Here is a 22,316-nt window from a genome sequence, read left to right on the forward strand (position 1 = left end):
TTCCTATAAGCTTAATTTAATCTCCCGTTGCTAGTTGCATAAAAAAACTTTTTCAGATTTGTCAGCTGTAACACTGACAACCAACCTCGTCCCCAGGGCATCTTGTATCTTTTCTGACCCCGGGACGGCGATACGAACATGGCCCTGGAGGAGGCCTCGTCACGTGACCCTCCAATACACAGTATTTCTGTGTGTAATATTTAATGAGATTTGTCTCAATGTACCAAAGTTTTAATATAACCTTGCAGAGCTAAGCGAGATCGGCCTTTTACGTCACAGATGCGTGCGGCGAGTTTGTTTTGATTCCTCTCATCGCAACACACAAACTTCTCGCATATTGCCCTTGATTGTTTTGTGTAAATGTATAAATATACAATAATGTTATTTAGGCTGCTGTTTACTTGAAGAAATTCAAGCAATTTAGTTATGTGTATTTCACTGAATTGGTTGACTAGCAAGCACTGGGTTGCAAAACTTGTAGCTAGGGGAAACTTGGAAATTAGTAAATGATTTGCCCATCTGAACATAGCACTTCGTTGGTTCTCTAAGGTGCAAATATGGCTACATAATTTTCAAATGTTCGTATCATTCTAGGTGCCTGACTGAAAGTAGCTAGGGAGAAATTTAACCTCATATTAACATTTACATTTTTTATTCATTTTGGCTGAACTTTAGAATTCTCATTTACCGTGAGTTCATATCTGTGTCTGCATTACTGCTTTTATATGATGACAAAGATTTTGCTGTATTTAAACAATACTTAGCTGAAACTGAATTCAACTATGGTGGACTCACTGCTTGCAGTTATATTGGGTGAAAAAGGCTTCAGAAGAGTATTTACTTTAGAAGTATTTTTTTCTTTTACATTTGTGGCCTTAACATTTCCAAAAAGCCACCCATTACTGATAAATTCTGCTTTTTCTTTTCTTAATGACATGTTTTAAAACGCCTTGCAGCTTTTTTATTTTTTACTCAGCAAGCTCACATTTATTTTGTATATACACTTAATTTGCATCTAATTTATACAAAAACAAGGTTTTTTTCTGTTTAAAACATAAATAATTCAAAAATTTTATCAAAAGCATTATGCTGGTTTGAAAATCGAGAACGACAAGTCTGCGTGTGATCTGTTTTCTCGATTTAATGTATCACTGCCTTAATAGTTTAGAAAGAATTGATATACGACTTTACGAACAGCAAAGTATTGCTACCTTGAGAAAAAAATGTTTCGGGAATAATTTTTTGAGGAAATTATTTTGGGGATTTTGGACCAAAATTAGTTTCATAAATTCGCACTTTTTAGAGCTCATCAAAATTCTGCTGCTGTTCAAAAATCGATTTTTATTGATATATACATCTATTTATTGTTATCATTCTGCTTGGAAAATATTTAAAATGCCAAACTAGCTAACCGTGAAGATTAATTCAGTATTCTCATAAGAGCATCCTATCACAAAAAGATGTCAGCAAAGAGACATTCCTTGCAACTAAATTTTTTGTTTACTAGCATAATTTTAGGTTGAATCTTATCTGACATTTCTGAGGTTAGCTGTTAAATATCTACCACCATCTTCAATACATCCTGGATTTAACCATATGCCTAATTGAGCGCTCAATAAAATTTGATTGAGTTCGATTTTCTGAAATTTCTTCATAGCGTGTTAAAAAAGGCCTAGCAAGAATCAGTTTAAGAAAATCTTCCTACCTTTTTCTCTTCCTCAAAATGGCTTTTTAAATTTTTCATGCCTGGTGTAATTTTATATTTTATCAGATAGGTTTAAAGGTACTCCTTAACAAGTTTCAAGTCAATAACTTTATTTTTTTACTGAAGCTTTTGCAATTTGAATTTTCTTAAATTAGGCCGGATAAATGTGCATTCAATGATAAAATGGCTCCGACGGTTAACCTATTGGCTTTTTATATCTTTTATAGTAACCAAAGCATATAAGGTAATAAAACATGCCCACTAATAACAACCTGATATAATTTAAAACGTAATGTATATATATTTTGTAAAAAAAAAACATTTTCGATATTTTGTGCAAAATTATTTTGTCTATAAAGGACATGGGCGGCAATTTTATGCAACGTCAGTCTTTGCAAAAAGCTGCAAATCAAACCTGGCCACTTGGAAACAAATTGAGTTTCTTTCTTTTGTTCTTACCTTGATAGTGTGTTAGGTATAGTGTGCTAGCTAACAACTTTTCTAGCTTTATTAAACATTCCCAGCTATTGAAATATTGTCATGTAAGCAGTATTACTTTATGATGTCTTATTTTATACTCTCATTGCTTAGTAATGCTTTTTATTAAATTTTTCACTTTAAAAAAAACTTGATACTGCTGATACACCTCCGCCATTTTAAAACGAACAGCTTCCTCCTGTTGGTCACAGACTCGCCGCCTCGCCAAAATGTTTTGTATGACGCAATAATTATTTGACATATCCGCGCCAATCAGGTTTCATATCGGACCAGCCTCCTCCAGGGCCATGTTCGTATCGCCGTCCCGGGGTCAGAAAAGATACAAGATGCCCTGGGGACGAGGTTGACTGACAACAAATCTATTCACAAATTATAATATTTTGATTTATAAATTTTAAAAAAAATCCATAACAAACGTTTCAAATATGTTAATAAAAGAATGCCATTGAAAATTTAAAAGATTTTTATGATTTAAAATTTTTAGACATTACATGAAAATTCCGGGTTGGTTTGCCGTCTGATAGAAAAATGTGTTTACATAAAAGAAAGTGAAAAAAAAAATGTCAACAACTTTCGCGTACAATTCATCAAACCAAAACATATCACACGAAGATGTTTGCATTACAGCCTTTGGGGCGTTTTACAGTAACAAAGATATCGCGAAGATAATATTTTACGCCGTTATTATGGCCTTAATATTATCTGTAAATTCTATTTTAATCCGAGCTTTGTTAAAGAAGAAACGCACGAGGATTGATGTTTATTTTTTAATTCTTAGTGTATCAGATCTTTTTGTTGGCTTGTTAAGTGTACCAGCCGAGATTATTATTCATATTGGATTAAGTGTGGAGACTCTATGTCTAATATCGCCGTATTTTAATACTTTTATGGTCTTTCCTTATTCGTTTTCATCTGCAATGACAATGATTATATCCACGGATAGATGTGTCCTGGTTACAAATCCAAATTTTCATTCTAAATTTGGTCAACGTTTTCTGACGTACTTTATTCCATTTGCATTCGTTTTTTCTGCAACAATTAGTTTTCTTAATGGTCCTTTTGACGACAAGAATAAAAACAAGCTTGTAAAAAGCGCTGAAGAAAATGATTTTAAAAATAATTGGACAATCGTTCCTTTAGTGGTAATTGCATGTGAATTAGTAATAACTATTTTAGTGACTGCGTCTCAAATTTATCTAGTTTGTTACGTTACAAACCGGCTATCAAAAATGAAAAACAATCGCCAGTCTGAAGTTGACTACAATAAAAGAATGTCTTTAACTGTTGCAATCATGTTTGCTTGTAGTATTGCATGCAACGTACCTCACACGATAACATATTGTTTGTTCATTATCAGAAAACACGATTTGAAAACACATTTATACACGACCAGTTTATTGCACTGGGCTAATATGACAATATATTCAAGTTGTTTCTTAAACGCTCTGATTATATTAGGAAGAAGTACGAAATTGAGGAAACGATGTTTCACATAATCCAGTCCAATGAAAAGTGCACCAATATTTTTTAACATATTGCAAAAGAAGCAAGTATAGTATAAACAAGTCAAATCAACATCCAATTTGCCAATCACGTGAAGCGTTTGCATCTTTAAGTAAATACCGCTTACCAAACCACCATGGTGATATTAAAACACAAAACAATTCAACATCTGCTGCCGTACTTTAAGAATGTGTTTCATCTTGTAGTAAAGGATTGCACATTATTTTTGTAAAAAATATAATAAAATTTAGACATGATAAATAAATAATGGTGTTTAGTTCGTGTATTGTATGTTTTGTAAACATCAATAAAAACGGGGGTTAGTGGTAACGTTAACTCCACCAGCAGTAAGTATTTTTAATAATCCAAACCCTATTTTACTAGCAAGATGCCGAGCCCTGGCTAATAACTAATAGGATGCAAAGTCCTTGGCTATCTAGTTCCGTAAAATACATATACAACAATGTTCCTCAATAGTATTGTGTATGTCGGATTAAAAAATAGCGTGAAACATGGCGGCTACAAACACGAAGTCGGGTATTAAATTGGGCGTATTAACCCAACATTGAACGCCAGCCTAACTTTAGACACGTGGCTATTCCGTCTTTAGGTAGGACGGCTCGCATGTAAAAGTACCGTGATGATAATGCCTTTGCATTTCAGTTTTCCAAGTCCAAGATATCAATTGCATCGGTTCCATTAATGAAATTCTCTGTAGAGGAAAAATACACTTTAATCATGACCAAGAAGATGAATCTGGAAACCTGATATAAGAAAATTGGGTGCCGTTAAGTATTTCGCCGGCAGGTAACAGACCATCCAATTATGCTACTGCAATACGAGAATAGGTCACAGATTGTTTTATAAACGTAAGCTAGCAGTGGTGTGCAGGGGTAGGTATATAGAAAACTGGGAGGAACATTTAAGGAAAAGTAAATTGTTACTTTTTTATGATAATTTATATACTAATGTAACTACTTTACATGTAACCAAACGATAATAAATATGACACTGTAAGAATAATAATTTTTCCTAGTTTTTTTTCCTTTTGAGATTGCCTGCGCATTGATCACCTCTTGTAGTTTACATCGAGTCAGTCGAAAAAGGGCTATCCGCTAGTGGAAAGTACTTCATTGAACAACTGCTTTGGTTGACTGCAACAAATTCACACATGAGCCTCCATGAGGTATGCGATGAGTTGGAACTTTGTAGTTAAGATGAGAGGAAGGGGAGAGAACCTGCCGTTGTTGATATTTAAAAAAGGTCCATCACCTTTTTTAGTAACGGCCAAACTATGGGTCGCACTCAAGAAGACTATCAGCCACCATACTACTAAATAACTGATCTCTTTTTTCCAGAGGCAATGTGTTTTGGGAACTTGATGGCGTTGACTGAACATTGCATTGCAAACTAGTCAATGAAGAAACAATGCCTGGGAGAACATGTGACTTTCACATGCTCGTACAATGCAACATGTCTTACTGCATGCACGTAAAAACGTTCCTCGTGTCGCCCAAGCGTTTTGTTTTTAGACTCATACAGCCGTAAAATAAAAACATTAAATAACAGAGCACTATGAAGAATCTAAAAGATGCTGTAGACTGACAGTCGGAGAGTTCGCCTACACTTTTTCAGCATTAAGTGCGGAAATCCCCATGTGTTTGGGTAAAAAAAGATTAAAATGCAGATTGGTTTTATATCTTATGAGGTTAGCCTCACTCTTCTGTGAGCCAAAGATACCTGGAAATTTCTGGCCAACTAGAAAACGGCCTAATTTGTGGATCGACCATTTGACCTCTTGAAAATAGGTCAAGGGCTTTACCAACTAAGCTACCAATCCCCATCATAAGCATAATAGGGGCATTGTACACAAGTCTGGAACACAGAAACTTCAGTAAACAATTTTTAGAACAAAATATGTTACCTAAAGTCGTTCTTAGAAATAATTTGAAACAGCAAAGCTGTAAATAAGAATTCATCAGTTTATAAATAAACATTAATTGTTTCTGTGCAATCACGTACATTCTAACATAACTATAGAGGACACAAACAGGTCCCCGAAAAAGTGTCCACTATAACCAAGTGTTCGTTATATGAAGGTCCAGCCATTTTCAGAGAAAAGACATAGATGTAATCTGAGTATTCTACATCTGATCTTATTCTTCCTTACGCTGTATGTTCGATTCTAGGTTTTTAGCCAGCCTTTCAGGGATGTGAAGCCAGCAAACTTTTCTTATACTTTTCATATCTCCATACTTCTTTTTTAAGAAGGGATCCGGCAAGATAAACATTTGCACTCGTGCAATTTCACCATTAAAAAAACCACTAAGAAAAGCTAAACTGCCGGCAACACATCTTAGGATACTCCTTTGTGTTAGAATGGCGACATTTTCTTCAAGATTCAGCATTTCCTTTTAAGTTCAGTATATAACTGGTGCTTTAACAGTAGCTTGACTAGCCAAACGTTTATTGTCAACAAATGTATGTGAAAAACAAAGTCACAGAGCAAAACCTACTGTAAACAATTTCAAAGCTATAAAAGCGTTCGAAATTATAATTTAAAATCAAATAAACGTTTGATAGAAATTAAATGTTGCGGAGGATGCTTGCTGTGATACGAGAGTTTAAAAAAAAAACAAATTCGATTTTTGCATGCAATGACAACTACTAAAAGACGATAAATATCTCTTACAAAATTCCGTTACCAACTCCACTCAAGAAAAGTTTCACAGTTTTCAAGTATAGTTCTTACAACAGGGGTTATCACGCATATAAAGACATATAAAATCCACCTGTCAATGATGATTCGTTCATCTGTGATTAGGATGAAAGCAATGAGCACGATAAATTTGCAGTTGCAACAGTCTTTGATGATTGCCTTTCGAAGGTGGTTGAACATATCCTGCTTTATTGGAGATAATTATCATTTAAATTTCCTCAATTTCCAAATCGTTGTATTAGAGTTGCTGTCACAGGCAGGAGGTTACCGGAGGAGCTGGTCTTGGCCTTGAGATACCTGTGAATAACCCGTTTCATGGAGACAGTAAAGTTGAAGAATGGCTTCAAAAAGCCATTAATAAAGATGACCGATGCATTGATGTGAAAGCAAGAAAATGTGTCACATAATTACAATAATTTACTTTTTATGATTTATAATCTCCTCAAAAAATGATGTGTTCGCCATTTAGAGGTTTTTCTATGAGACTTTGACCATGATTCGGACTGCACCTGGAAAAATTGATCGCAATAACAAGGTGTCCGTTACAGCCAGGTTCGACTTTATTTAAATCATGCCCTTAGCTGTATTTTCACTGCTATCAATTGGAATATTGTCTCTAAACTTAGCACATGCTTTTTAAATTAAATTATTTAAAATAATGTTTGCTGCATTCTATCCATTTTAAAACAAACCGCATATAATTACTTTGAAACGTCTTATTAATTCCTCTAGTAAACTAAAAACATATTTCCCAATATTGAAAAACTTACCAAAAGTGTTCAAAGGTGACATATGTAGATGTAATGATCTGTGCAAACATATGCAGTGTCATATACAGAATACACAGTGCTGAACTTACAGTGCTTTACACGTAAGCCGCGTTCCTTTTTGGTAAAACAAAAAATAGCTTGAAATATGACATGATCGTTGTGTAAAAGCATCACAATTGATTCGTTCGATGCATAAAGAACAGAGCAATGGTCCAATATTCTCATTGAAGCTTTTTTGGGGGTAGTGTTGGATCACCAATAACGCGCTTAATTGTTCTATTCACTTGGTTGGTAAGCTTGAATGTATACCGACGCGCCATGTAGGGCTTTATAAGTTGATATGAGAAGTCCACACCAAGCTTAAATGAAGTGAATCTAGACCCTTGTTTAAGACAAAAATTGTGGCAGAATGTACTCTTGACATACAAAATGTAGCTAAACACGCACTGTGTCTTGATTTGGTTAAAGTTGTAAAGCGGCCCATGTATTTATTCAATTATGTTTGTGCCACGTTTTGTAAAATCATATAATTTGTACAGTCCTAGTTTTCCTTTTGGCCATCTTCAATTATGCCTGCAATGTATGCGTTGCGGCAAGGAGCACATATTTCTTCCCAGTCGATGTTGTGATGATATATGATGACAACGATAGCGAGTCATCGTTTTGCTAGTATGTTAGAGTGCAATGTTTTATCTCTTTCATACATTTATTGTACCAATAAGAGTGGTATCTCTTGTTTCCAAATGGAGTGAAGTATACCCAAAATCAGAAGATATCTCAACCCTTTCGACGAACTTCGCAACTCTGCAAAGAATGACGTTTATGGAACGTATGCAATTGATATCTTGCAATCGGAAAACTGAAATGCAAAGGAAATTTCATCAAGTTACCTTTATATACAAGTCGTCTTACCTAAAGACGGACTATTGTAATACTCGGATTCGTAATTTACCCCGGCATACACGATAAGCGAGTTTAAGCAATGGTGCGTTATATGAGGTGGCTGTAATACAAAGTGATCGCATGATCCTTACCGCCTTCAATTTTAAAAACATTAGAATTTCGCTGAATCAAAAGAGACGTTTTGCTGATTAATTATTTATAGAAGCTTTATTTCTACAAAATTACTCGATAATAAAGGAAGAAAAAACAAAATGGTTGGGTTAAGAGATACCAGAGATCATCTTTTGTTAGCTTACGATGACAATTTAATCGACGACGTGGAATTCCAAATTTTATATTTCATCAATTACTCCCGAAATAACTGTACCTATTGGACTTATGCAAGGTTCGAAGATTTGACAGATGCTAAAACAGAATTCAGGTTTTTAAAAAAATGATACAATTACCCGACATATTACAGACATACAACCGTCTGTCAGTAAGTAGGATAGAAGCATTGTGCATTTTTTTAAAGCGCTTACCCATGCAGATATTCTGATTTTATTACTCGATTTGGTTGAGCAGTTCCCGATTATAGCATTTTCTTCGAACGAGATTATGAATATAGTATACCCGCTTTAGCTATTTGAAGATTTTAATCTTCCATTTCTATCTCCCAATAAACCAGAGGAATATTGCCTGGAAATAAAAGGGACCGCTTTGGATAATTGGGTCGGCTTTTTTGGCGGTACTGTTTGCCAAATATAGAGATCTAAGGTAAACCAAAGGATTGTATGTAATGGTCACAAGTGCATGCACTTGAGTTTCAAAGCGTATTTTACCTAATGGGATGATTGGAACTATATATGGTTTCTTTAGGGGAAACGTCATGACTACAGCTTACTTAGAATGTGAAATGATAACTAACTCTGGAGATCCGGCATACAAAGGAGATAGAATAACACCTCCACAAACAGCAATTAATAAATCTATGAGTCAAGTAAGATTGGCCGTTGAATGCCTTTTTAGTGATATAACGAGATGGTGGGCGTTCATGGAATTTAAGAAAAACCTTTAAAATTAATTTAAGTGCTATAGGAAAGATGTACCTCATATGTGCTTTGCTGAAAAGTGCTTAAACCTGCTTGCATGGGAATACGACATCTACTTTTTGAATTGTGAACCACCATTATTAGAAGACTCCTTTATGTAAATTTTAAAGTTGCATTTTTTGCTGATTGATACAAATGGTATATAAAGTGACGAAAAGTTATTTCCAAATAACATAATATTTCTAAATAATATAAAGTTATTTATTTATATTTTCAATCAAAGCTGCAAACATTTGTGTTTGTTGTTACTTTTTGTTGTCGTTGCATTTAAAACTGCTGATTCATTTTCCTGCTGTTGCAATTGCATTTGCACTTGCATCTGCATATCTTGTAAGAATGAGTTTGTTGTGTTTTTAGAATTCTTCACTTCTTGCTGTTTAATTAGCACTTCTTTCTTTCCAAATTTCAGTTCTTCTGCATGCTGCTCCCTCGCTAGTTCAATTTTTTCAGTGAGAAATTTCATTGTATCCGTTCCTGAACGTCTTTTTTTGCGTGGTGATGTCATACCATCGTCATTTTCGTCCTTTCTTTTTTTTGGAGACACTGCACGTCTCCATTGCAAATTTTCGTATATCTTCTGCCTTTTCTTTTTCCTCCAAATTTGCTAAACTTTTTGCTTCGCTTTGAGAGTTTGATAGTTCTTTACAAATTTCCAAATCGTTTAAAATTTCATTAAGAAGAACATCTATTTCCTTTTCCCCGACATCTATTCCAGCGGCCTTCTCTTCTGCGCTCTTTTGAGTTTTTGTTTAATTATCAAGTAGTTGAAGTGGTATCGTACTGCTTTCACAGTAACCACAAAACCTTCTCTTGTATTAAGAGTCACCGTAATTTTTGCCCAACTACTCGCAATTTCTTTTCGAACCTTTCGAAAACTGGTAAGGATGAATCACCAAAACTTCTCTGTAAAGCATAACATCCTGCTCAATGTTCCAGTTTTGCCATGACTTTTTAGACATTACTTTATTTATTTTTCTGTTCGCCAGGGTTTTTCTTAAAATGAAACCACTTATTTGGAAGTTTCATGTTATTTCATGCTTCAAATTATTCATATTTACAAGTGGCAGTAAGAAACGACATTTCTAACGCCAATTTATATTTAGACGATATAAGATGGGGTTTCGTCCGTGCCTAATTAATTATGTATTAAGAAATCAATTGTTTTCTTATCACCACCTCTCGATAAAGCTTCATTGCTTAAACTCACTACTATCAAGAAAAACTTGCCGTTTATGTACTTTACCGAGCTAGATAAATAAACCAAGGATTTTGCATCATATTAGTTATTATCCAGGGCTCGGCATCTTGCTAGTAAAATAGGGTTTGGATTATTGAAAGCACTTACTGCTGGTGAAGTTAACGTCACCATTAACCCCCGTTTTTATTGATGTTTACAAAACATACAATACACGAACTAAACACCATTATTTATTTATAATGTGTAATAAAGTAGAATCCATTACTACAAGACGAAACACTTTTTTAAAGTACGGCAGCAGATGATGAATTTTTTTGTGTACTTTGATATCACTATGGTGATGTGGAAAAGGGAGTTTACTTAAAGATGCAACCAAACCATCGCATAGCCATCTTCATTTGTTATACGCTTCTCGTGATCGATTATCTCAAACATCTTTTCCTCAATTTCGTGCTTCTTCCTAATATAATCAGAGCGTTCAAGAAACAATTTGAATATACTATCATGTCAGCCCAATGGACTAAACTGGTCGTGTATAAATGAGCTTTAAAATCGTGTTTTCTGATAATGAACAGAGAATATAATACCGCGTGAGGTACGTTGCATGTGATGATACAGGCAAACATGATTGCAACAGTTAAAGACATTCCTTTATTGTAGTCAACCTGAGAGTGGCGATTGGTTTTCATTTTTGTTAACCGTTTTGTAACGTACCAAACCAGATAAATTTGAGATGTAGTCACTAAAATAGTTATTACTGATTCAAATGCAATTAGCACTAAAGGGAGGATTGTTTAATTATTTCTAAAATTAATTTCGTCGGAGCTTTTTACAAGCTTGTTTTTATTCTTATCGTCAAAGAAACCACTAAGAAAACTAATTGTTGCCGACAAAACGAATGCAAATGGAATAAAGTACGTCAAAAAACGTTGACCAAATTTAGAATGAAAATTTGGATTTGTAACCAGGACACATCTATCCGTGGATATAATCATTGTCATTAGAGCTGAAAACGAATAAGGAAAGACCATAAAAGTAATTAAATACGGCGATATTAGACATAGAGTCTCCACACTTAATCCAATATAAATAATAATCTCGGCTGGCACACTTAACAAGCCAACAAAAAGATCTGATACACTAAGAATTAAAAAATAAATATCAATCCTCGTGCATTTCTCTTTTAGCAAAGCTCGGATTAAAATAGAATTTAAAGATAATATTAACATCATAACAACGGCATAGGATACTACTTTCGCGATATATTTATTACTGTAAAACGCACCAATGGCTGAGACGCAAGCATCTTCGTGTGATATGTTTTGGTTTGATAAATTGTACGCAAAAGTATTTGACATTTTTTTTTCACTCATGTAAATACCTTTCTTCTACCAGACGACAATCCAACCAGAACTTTTTTGTAATGTGTTAAGATTTTAAATCATAACCATTTTTTATTTGCATTCTGTTATTGGCACGTTTAAAATATTTGTTATGAATTCTTTTGGCAATTTATAAATCAAAATATTATAATTTGTCAATAGGACGGACAAATCTAAAAAGTTTTTTATGCAACTAGCAACGGGACATTGAATTAATTTAATCTAAGTTACCAAACCTATCTATCAGAAAATAACACCCGGGCAATAAATAAGGAATTTAACGCACGTAGTTGATGAAACTGAATGTTACAAAGGAATATTTTCAATGCACCTGGATCAAATGTTTTGCGTATGACCTCTTTAATATATGTATATGGGTTTAATTCTAAAAACATGTGACAAATCGATCACAAATCTTCTCTGGGACAAGAAATTGATATTGCGAAGTGAATTGTATATTATACACGCTTCTTCCTTAGAATAGCTAGTAAACATCATGTGACGAAAAAACAATTTTTTAAAAAAGTTGCACATAAAACGTAACAGCATTAACCCCAATATACATGGAGTAAGATGGGCGAGTAGACAAGCGCAGGAGGGGTTGGGTAGGGTAGGTCGTGTTGGGGAAGTGAAAAAATGCCCTACAAAAATAACTACCATTTTGCTGGCGTCTAAAGCAAAAAAACTTAGTGAAATGATATAGTCTCATAACAATTACAGTCATGCCTCAAATATTGTCAGCAATAATTTTTGCAGATGTCAACTTACTTTTATTTTGGAGGAAGCTTTTATTAAAATTTTAATTATTAAAGATCTAGTAGTTAACATGATTCGGTTACATGCAGTCACGTGCGATGCGACTCAAATCTCCCTTGAAGCTAGTCTTTTATGTTTTCTATTGTGTACAAAAAAACATTATGTAATATCCTACTAGTCTTAGATATTTCAAGATAAAAAGGACTCAGACCTTAACATTTAGTGTAGTTATTTGTTCTGTACCTTTTTACATGATGTCTTTTCTTATAATGATGTTTTTTCTTAAGAGCACCAACTTCGTTATATCTTTGAGTATCTATCGTCTTAATAATGCTGATATTGGATGACTGCAGTGGTTTAGATGGCACTGTAGCAACGAAAGTAACATTGACTTGACCCCGCACATGTTTCCGAAACTCTAAGCCGCACCGGTGATTTACGGAGATTAAGAACCAGCCAAATTAGAACTTTGGGTTATTCTCAAAGTCTCATAGAAAAACTTCTTTTCATTGCGGACAGTTTATAACGACTTCTTGGTATAGCGGAGACAAATTTTCGGCACCATGTGAACATTTCCTTTGAAAATCACCTCTCTATAGTGGACACATTAAATTTTCAGGGAAATTATAAAACATAAAAAACAAATGACTTGTATTTATGTAACACATTTTCCTTCTTTAACATCAATGCATCGATCAAGTTTATCAATGGTTTTTTTAAATCATTCCATGACTTTAATGTGTCCATAAAACAGGTCCTCCGTTCACCCTCTTGCCTCTTACAGCAACATTAATATAATGATTTGGAATTTTCAGAAATTTAATTGGTAATTAACTCCAATATAGCAGGAATTGTGCAACCATCTTTTTCAAAAGGCAATCATCGAAGACTACTGTAATAGCAAATTTATCGTTGTCAGTGCTTTTATCCTGTTCACAGATAAACGAATTATCGCCTACAAGTGCATTCCATATGTCTCTATATGCTTCCCCTGCTGTAAGAACTGTACTTGAAAACTGTTAAACGTTTCTCAAGTACAATTTGTAATGGAATGTCGAAAGCGATATTTATCATATTCTTCCACCAGTCATTGCAAGTAAAAATATCTAATTTCTTTTGATTTAAATCTCTTCTATCACAGCAAGGATCGTCCGCAGCATCTAACTTCTATCGAACGGGTATTTGATTTTAGAATTTTAATTTCAAACGTTTTTAAAACTTTCAACTTTGAAATTGTTAACCCCATGCATTTGTTCACAATAAACGTTTGGTTATCCATGCTACTCTCAAACCACCACCAGTATGCCGCACATAAAAGGAAATGCTGAATCTTGACGAAAATGTCGCCATTCTAACACGAAGGTGTATCCTGAGATGAGTCGCCGGTAGTTAGCTTTTCAATAAGAAAAACGGTAATTTCTGACATTTTGAAGAACGGTACTAACTAGCAACAGGACATTGAGTTTTCCAAAGGCATTTAAAAAAAGCGTCGTCATGGAAAGTACAACGGCATCAATGAAGTTTTGTGCAAATGGTGAAAGTGCACGTGTATCTTGCTGAGCCTCTTCTTCAAGAAGAAGCTGCTAAGGTAAAAAGAAAGGCTGGACAAAGAAGAGTTTGCTGGTTTTACAGCCCCAAATAAATGGTTAGTGAGCTGATAACGAACATACGGGAGAGGTAGAAAAGGTTGTTCGAAAATGTTTCGGTTATAGAATATTCGGATAACATCTATGTCTTTTCTGCAAAAAAGTCTAAATCTTTACATAACGGACACCTGGTTATAACAAACACCTTTTAGGACCCGCTTGGGTCCGCTATAACCAGATTGGACTGTGGATGATGGCACAGAACATTTAATGTTTATCTATAAACTGATGAATTTTTATTTACCACTTTGCTGTTTCAAATTATATCTAAGAACGACGTAACATATTTTATTCTAAAGATCATTTACTGAATCTTCTGTGTTCCGGACTTATGTATAATGTCTCTATGGTTATGATGGTGATTGGTAGCTCAGTCGGTCAAGCGCTCGACCCATTTGCAAGAGAACAAATCAATTCAGTTGTCTAGTTTGACAGAACTTTCCAGGTCTCTATTGCTCACAGGAGAGCTTAAAAACTCTAGATCCACCTTTGTTGTCCTTTATGGAAACAATTTACCTTAATTTTCGTAAGGCTAACCTCATAAAATATAAAATCCATTTGCCATTTAATCTTTTTGCACCCGCACACATGAGAATTTTCTAAAAGAAAAGGCTTCAAAAGAAATGCATTGTCACCAGTAATAACAAATCGATCACAATACTTACGATTAGGGAGTTTCTGCTTTCCAGGCAAATTAAGGGCTTCTCTCAGTTTAGATTCGTACCATACTCCACCGCCAGCGTTTCGTCCATTATCCCTAGCTTCAACGTAAAGAAACTCGTATTACGGATCAACAAGACCCATCAAGACTATGGTATGAGTACCTCTGTACTTTCAGTAATGGGACCCAGAATTCTTGGAAGCTGCATAACCTTACATTTATCATTAAGAGCCCCAGAACTATTTAAAATGTTCAAACACTAATAAAACTTTTGAGATATTTTTTTCCATTTCGTTTCAGCTCTTATTGTAGATAACAATTCCCTTTGCATTTTCTTAACAATTGCATTGCACATTCTCATGATTATTTCTGAAATTGCTTTTCTGAGAATACGACATTGAAGTTACAGCGGTCTAAATGTCTCTCCAGTGGCTAAATAACGCAGTGTTAAACTTATCATTTCCTCTAGAGCAATGCATTTTCTCATCGCAGTTTCTTGTTTTACAAGGCATCCGATAAACGTTTTACTAGGTATACAAATTGAGTATTGTCCATCCTTTTATGTGGATCATGTCGAACTTCTTGAAACATACAGTGAAATGTTCCATACATTTCTCTGTTACTCAACCACTTTCTTCTTCTTCTTTTTCTGCAAGCACAACTTCCTTCTGTGCCATAGCTTTCGCTATTTACTGCAAAAGTTCCTTGTTCTTCTTTGCAGAGATTTTTCGTTAGTTTTTGCGGTGGCTATACGTGCAACATTTCCGGGCGCATGCAATGCACCATGTTCCATTACACGCGCGTGAAGACGTATCTCGTGTCGCCCTAGCTTTGAACTTGCGTTTTAGGAAAGCCCTTTTAGAAAAATCGGATAACTTTCTGATACGGTTGTTGATGTATAGTTTGTATTTTAATCTTTACTGTCATTAAAAAATGTGAAGTTTATAGCCACAACTTTTTTAAGTCTCTTGTGACATTCCAACAGCATTTTTTTATTGTTCATACTTAGTTATAAGTATATACGTTTGTGTATACTTTTGTTTATAAAAAAGCTGGATCAGAGAGAATCATCAAGGAGAGTGGAACAATATTGCCTCTCCATGTTTTACGTCTCTTATATGCCTTAGTCTTTTATATTTTCAGATCATTGTTGCAAATAGTAGCTTGGTTTTCCATAGCATCCATAAAAACGCATTTAAAAAACACAAGATAGAGCAGCGTTTGCTAATAAAAGCCCACGGATCGTAATAAAAAAGGCACAGTATTTCTTCATTATGAATTTTTACCCTACATAGATCAATAAAAAGGACAAAATCGATGCTCCCATATTAAAGATGTACAGCAGCTAATAAAGTTTTTGATATAACTAATAGCAGATTGAAACATATCCTGATACATCAATTTAACGTTATTTAACGGCGAATTTGTATTGTAGTACTTCAAAACGGGGTTGTTAGCCACCCAGCGCACTACGGCACTGAAACCATTTGCGAATTACCCCTGTCTGTAGAATCACTAGTAAAATGTTCGAGATGTGTTCATTTTGTTATCATCATAGAATTTGGGGGTGAAAAACAAATGGAAAAGCGTGCAATAAACGTCAATTCGACGGATGTCGTGAAGCAGAAATTACTAATTAATTTGTCGTGTACAGGTTCTACAAGAGCTAATTTCAGGTCAGATCGAAGTTAAACGTACACTTGAAACATGATTATAAATTGGCCCGTCCTTGTTTGTGACATACGTTTTACTCAATTTTATCAATAATATATAGTGTAATTTGTGTTTTTGATGATCACGTTTTCTGGTACATTCAAAAGGCATTCAAAAACGAACACATCAGTGGTAACCGTTAAAGTTATATTTTACATATTGTGTTTACTGATGTCTTCTTTATGGGACGATGTAGTATAAAAAAGATATAGTTAGTGGTAAATTATCACATGATTCAGTTATTATTTGTATAATCAAGTCTAAGTATTACTTTCACTTGTTAGCAGCAAGTACTACAACAACAATTGGACTTCTTCATCAGCTAAGAACGATTTCAGTTGGTCATCTTTTAAAGAGACACGGACAACGAACCCCTTCTTATCTACACTTTTCCAAACGTGAAAGCGTGAATAAGCGCCGAACAATTTTTTAAAATTGGTAGGTTTACCACATCCAAAATCAATATCTGGAAGCCGAAACTTAGACCAGGATAATAAAGAGAAATCATTCCCCACGGTATTGATACCACTTGACACATTTCGATTATTGCCAGTACTTTCCATTTTATTCAAAATTGAATTTAAATATTTTTTATCTACCGATTTTGTCATAACTCGAATTTTGCCAGGAACATCAGCCAAAGGAATTGTCATTAGTTTCTCCACTGTAAGGGAGATTCCAAGAGGGAACACGCAGTTGTCGAAATAACTTTGGGTAAAGCCAAGCATATCACGACATTCTATGTCCATGCCGAAACCAGTCTCTTCTTCAACTTTCAACTGCTTTACTCTCACAAAAGCTCTCCAAAATATCGCAATCATAACACAAGTACTGGTGAGTTAGTCAATCTTTTGATTGGCAATATTTGCAAAAAGATTTTCTTTCAACAAATTCAATGTGTTCCGTTTTATGACCAGATCATTTTTCACAACCGCTATTTTGACCATTTCAGGAAAACTGGTGTCAGGGGTTAAATTAAGAGCTCGATGTGCGTATATACTTTTTCTTCCATCCCCATGTAGCAAAGAACTGTCTGTGTTATTCGTGTATTTACCAATGTTACCATATTTGAATAACGATGCCCACGCAAGCATGAACCAACATCCACCATGAACATCGCATAAAGCATGATGATAGCAAACTGATAACATAATCGACTCGTCAATTAATTCTATTACTGTTACCCATAATAGAAAATCGTCCTCAGAGTCAAGAACAGTCATTTCGTCGTGAAAAAGCGGCTGGGAAGTAACATCTAGCATTTTAAATCTATCTTATCAATGGCGTTATGGTGCTGAAAAGTAGCCACAGCGGTCTCAAATTTGATACCTTTGTTAGTATACTTCAGGAAGCAACCTTCATCTGCATAAATCAGACTTCGTGTTAAATCAGGAAACACCTTTAATGTTTCAAGTAACGATTCTTTTAATTCATCAGATGTCACCATATGCTTGTTGCCGTCACATATAAACTAATATCGGTACCCAGTGTAGCGTGGTGGCTGGAACATATCAATAACATTAAGTTCCACAACAGTGCCATGTTGATCGTAATTATTTAACTTCAAGATATCGGAGTTCCTAATTGTTATCTCCATTATGTTACGTCAAAATGGAGAAAATTTTGCACCATTAAAATGATAGTCATATAACAGTTATTAAGATCACAGATTGCATGAACAACTTTATGAATAAAAAAACACTTTTTTATTCTTATTTAGCTTTAGAAGTTCTTGGTTTTAACAACTGTTAAAAATGTTGTTTAATAAGAGCATTAAAAAACGTTATATTGTTATTTGAGAAGATATGAAAACAATAAATGATACCACTTCTGTTTATTCATTTTTATTAAATACTATAAATATTATCTTATCATTAGCACAAAAATATTTTCAACGTGATTAGCTAAGCATATCTTATACTTTACATCTAAATATTCCACGCCCAAAATTTTTCGGGAAACTGGATAGTAAGAGAAAAACAACAAATGCTTAGAAAATATTCAAATTTTGAAAATAATCTCTTTCATAATAGCCGTATTTTGTCTATGTATTCGCGAAAGCCGTGTCCCGTGGCGGAAACATGAAATTTTTATAATGCGCACCAATACCAAATGCGATATATTTTTGCCGACTTTGTTTGCTCGCGCGTAGTATACTACAATCCAAGATTTTCGCGACCAGAAAGAATCCAATACTTTCTCTTAAAAAACAATTCAATATATTTTCGCAGCTGAATGAACAAAGGCCATTTTGATTCTTAAAAAAACAATCCAAGATTTTCGCGGCTGAATGAACGAAGGCCATTTTGATTTTAAAAATGGTCGTGTATGGTCAAGTTATAAGGTTCGTTTGACTTTTTCATCCTCTGAAAGCTTTATATTTTTGTAATATTTTGTTTTCTGTTTGTTTTCAATGTTAGGATATATACATTGTCACGTTTCTTAGCCACATAAAGATCTTGAACGCACCAGTTTTAGGATGTTTGGGTAGGAACGAAGATTTTGAAGGTTAGCTAGCTTAGCTAGAACCTAACTTATTGTTATTCTGTTTGGCATAAGAGCTTTTTATCGTAGCCAACATTTATTTTTATGTTGAGGCTGTGGCTATTTAGCTAGCTCCTTAAAAAGTGAAAGTATAAGATGCAGTTTGGTTACAACAAGACTCTCAAGCAATAATTCTTATGCTAAATGCAGTTAGCTAGGTAGTTACATCTTTTATTATTTTCCTGAAAACTTTTTTTTGAAATAAAATGGCTGAGCGATAGTTGTAGCTGGCCGGGTAACTGACGGGCTTTTCCTTGTGTTTTTATTTGAACCGAAGTTGCAGTGAAGTTTTTTTGGAAAAGGGTATATATTACGCTTATACGCCTGTTCAACTTTATTTAATTGTGCTAAGCGCTTTTCCCACTGTTAACAATGGACTGTTTTTTGAAAAAGCTGCAACGCCTATGCGCATGTGCAACATGGTTTACCTGTAATAAATGGGCAGTCCACTGTGACAATTAATTTGAATTTTTTTGGAATCACGCCTGTACGAATGTGCACGACAGTTTACCTGGTCTAACCGCTCAGCTCTGTGTTTGCAATGGACTGTTTCTTGTGTTTTTATTCATAAAGAGCCTGCAAGAAAGTTTTTTTCAAAAGTGTATTATCCCTATACGCCTGTACAACACCGTTTAAATGTAGTAAGCGCTCAGCCCGGTGTCACGATAAATTTTTTAACTTTTACAAAAACTTATCCAGCAAAATAAGATAACATTGACCAATTATGGAGTAACAACGGTTTGTAAGCTCTGCTTTTATTTCAGCTATTGTTGCGGAAAGTTGTTTTATAAAAAATATGTTACAGTTGCGAAAGTAAAACGGTGCATGCTCTTCACTTAATTTACAACACACTGTATACCTGTACTGAAGCGGTTCACCTGATCATGTGGCACAGTTTGCGGTTATTATTAAGCGCTCCACAGAGTGTCCAATGCAGGATCACACCTTGACTTATGGCTTAATCCGCCGGTTCGACGCCGGTTTTACCCGGCTAGTCTCTATAATAATAGCCGTCGTCTGTCTGTCTCCGTGCAACATGACGTCGCAAGTAGCATACGGAAAATTCAGATCTACGGCAGACCCCGTTTTTACCGGCTTTGTTTGGATCGCTTACGCATAAAAGACCAATTGCGAGGTTCCATTTTCACTAGTGACCAATCCAAGTGCTTCACGGCCTGAAAATGCCAAAGTAGGAAACATGCTACCCCTACGAAGGTCATCTAGGTTTGGAAGTGAAGGTTTAAAATTTGTACGTCTCCTTTTGATCCTTTTTTCTTCTGAGTACTTTGTCTCCTATAGGATTATTTAGTTCCTGTGTGTTTGCACATGTTAAGGTGAGTATAACATGACGCTTTCTAGCCATGTATAAATCTTAAACAAAACAATTATAAGTGTTAGTTAAAAGCTAGTTAAAAACGCAGATTTTAACGCAACCAGCTATAGCTATCTTTATTTTTATTCCTATTCTTTTAAAGTTTTTTTTCGGTTTGGTATGTTGTTATTTATTTTTATGTTGAAGTTGAGTCTTGCTCTGTGTTTGTTCCCGTGGAATCACGTTATAAAATTATATTTTTATTTTTTAACTAGCAGTGCATTGCTTTGAGGTCAAGGTTATTTTGTTCGAAAGTCTTCAGGGACTGTGTTAAATCCGACAAAGAAGGAAATGCAGCACAAGCAAGATTGAACTGTTGTTTTGTCAGGATATAGTTCATTTTAAATCCATCATACTTAGATGCAGCTAGGTAGTGGTGACTGAAGAACATGTATTGTCTGATATTTTTCGATTAAATGTGATTGTGACTTTGCGATTTTGTAGAAGTCAAAAACCTTACCTGCCTTATTATTGAGAGCGAAATTCCATGCTTATTCTGGGCCAGCAAGTCGATGCTTCTTTACTGTTTTTGCCGCTACACAGCAAACATTCCATTATTGTTTCTAGCAAAAATGCATTAAAGGTCATGTCAGCAAACTTCCTTCTTCTACATTTCGACAGGTCAATATTTTACCCTAGGATAACATGGTTAGCTGCTTTGAAATATAGCTGCCTACTCATGTTTGTGGTCTATTCATTTTAGAGAGAAACTAGGGGTATATTAGATTGCTACTACAAAGTTTTATTTCCACAAAGAAATTTAGTATTGAATGAAATGTATATTTTCTACGCAAAGAATTTAGTTTATTTAGTTTATGGAACCTATGCCATCGATATCATGGAGTTGGAGAACTACCTTTACATACGAGCCGTCCCACCTAAGGATGGACCGGTCCTGGATCTAAAGTTAGGCTGGCGTTCGCAGTAGGGTTGGAATTCTATTTAACGTCTTTCCTACGCCGCAACGCGAGGCCACCCCTAAGTCCATGGTAATACATGGATACGTATTTTATTGTCAATTTTTTAATCCGATATACACGATACCATCGAGAAACATTTGTCGTATATGCACTTTACCGAACTACAATCATGTTCATAAATTATTGGAAAAACGGCTTTTGAGGCTTTTTTCAGAGTTTGCCCCCTCTCCCCATACAGTTAGTGTTGATTTTGTGTTGATTTGTGCCCAAAAATACTACCAGTGACTCTGGGAAAGACCTCAAACCAACACTGAAGAGTGGGGGGAGGAGGCGGGAGGGGTTGAGTAGTTTTTCCAAAAGTATTATGAACATGATTGTAGATAGATAAACCAAGGATCTTGCATCCTCTTAGCTATTAGCCAGGGCTCGCCATCTTGCTAGTGAAATAGAGTTTGGATTATTGACATATAACACCTACTGCCAGTGGAGTTACCGTCTCTATTTACACCAGTTTTTATTGACGTTTACAAAACATACAATACACGAACTAAACACCCATTATTTATTTATCAAGACAAAATTCAATATTTTTTTGCCAAAATGAGGTGGAATTCTTTACCACAAGATGAAAAACGCTCTTAAAGTACAGCAGCAGATGTTGAATTGTTGTGTGCTTTGATAAAATCATGGTGAAGTGGTAAAGATGAAACCACACCATGGCAAAGCCATCTTCATTTGTTATACGCTTTTCGTGAATGATTATCTCAAACATGTTTTCCTCAATTTCGTGCTTCTTCCTAATATAATCAGAGTGTTTAAGAAACAAATTAAAATATTGTCATATTAGCCCACTGCAATAAACTGGTCGTGTATAAATGAGTTTTAAAATCGTGTTTTGTGATGATGAACAGACAATATATTATCGTGTGTGGTAA

At 34.8% G+C, this 22,316-nt stretch overlaps 2 protein-coding genes across 2 annotated transcripts; one reads left to right on the top strand and one right to left on the bottom strand.

Annotated features, from left to right (window-relative positions):
* Nucleotides 1-2,763: 2,763 nt before the first annotated feature.
* On the top strand, nucleotides 2,764-3,699 carry LOC130630110 (mas-related G-protein coupled receptor member A-like). Its single transcript, XM_057443508.1, has one exon. It carries the CDS (start codon nucleotides 2,764-2,766, stop codon nucleotides 3,697-3,699), a length of 936 nt encoding a protein of 311 aa, XP_057299491.1.
* A 13,139-nt stretch (nucleotides 3,700-16,838) lies between these two features.
* LOC130630111 (uncharacterized) lies at nucleotides 16,839-17,366 on the bottom strand. The gene has a single exon (XM_057443509.1). It carries the CDS (start codon nucleotides 17,364-17,366, stop codon nucleotides 16,839-16,841), a length of 528 nt encoding a protein of 175 aa, XP_057299492.1.
* Nucleotides 17,367-22,316: the final 4,950 nt, after the last annotated feature.

The sequence above is a fragment of the Hydractinia symbiolongicarpus genome, chromosome 2 (assembly GCF_029227915.1).
Source record: "Hydractinia symbiolongicarpus strain clone_291-10 chromosome 2, HSymV2.1, whole genome shotgun sequence".
NCBI lineage: Eukaryota > Metazoa > Cnidaria > Hydrozoa > Anthoathecata > Hydractiniidae > Hydractinia > Hydractinia symbiolongicarpus.

Coding starts and splice junctions, on each gene's coding strand:
- LOC130630110 (XM_057443508.1), top strand. CDS start 2,764: ATGTCAACAACTTTCGCGTACAATTCATCAAACCAAAACATATCACAC.
- LOC130630111 (XM_057443509.1), bottom strand. CDS start 17,366: ATGATTGCGATATTTTGGAGAGCTTTTGTGAGAGTAAAGCAGTTGAAA.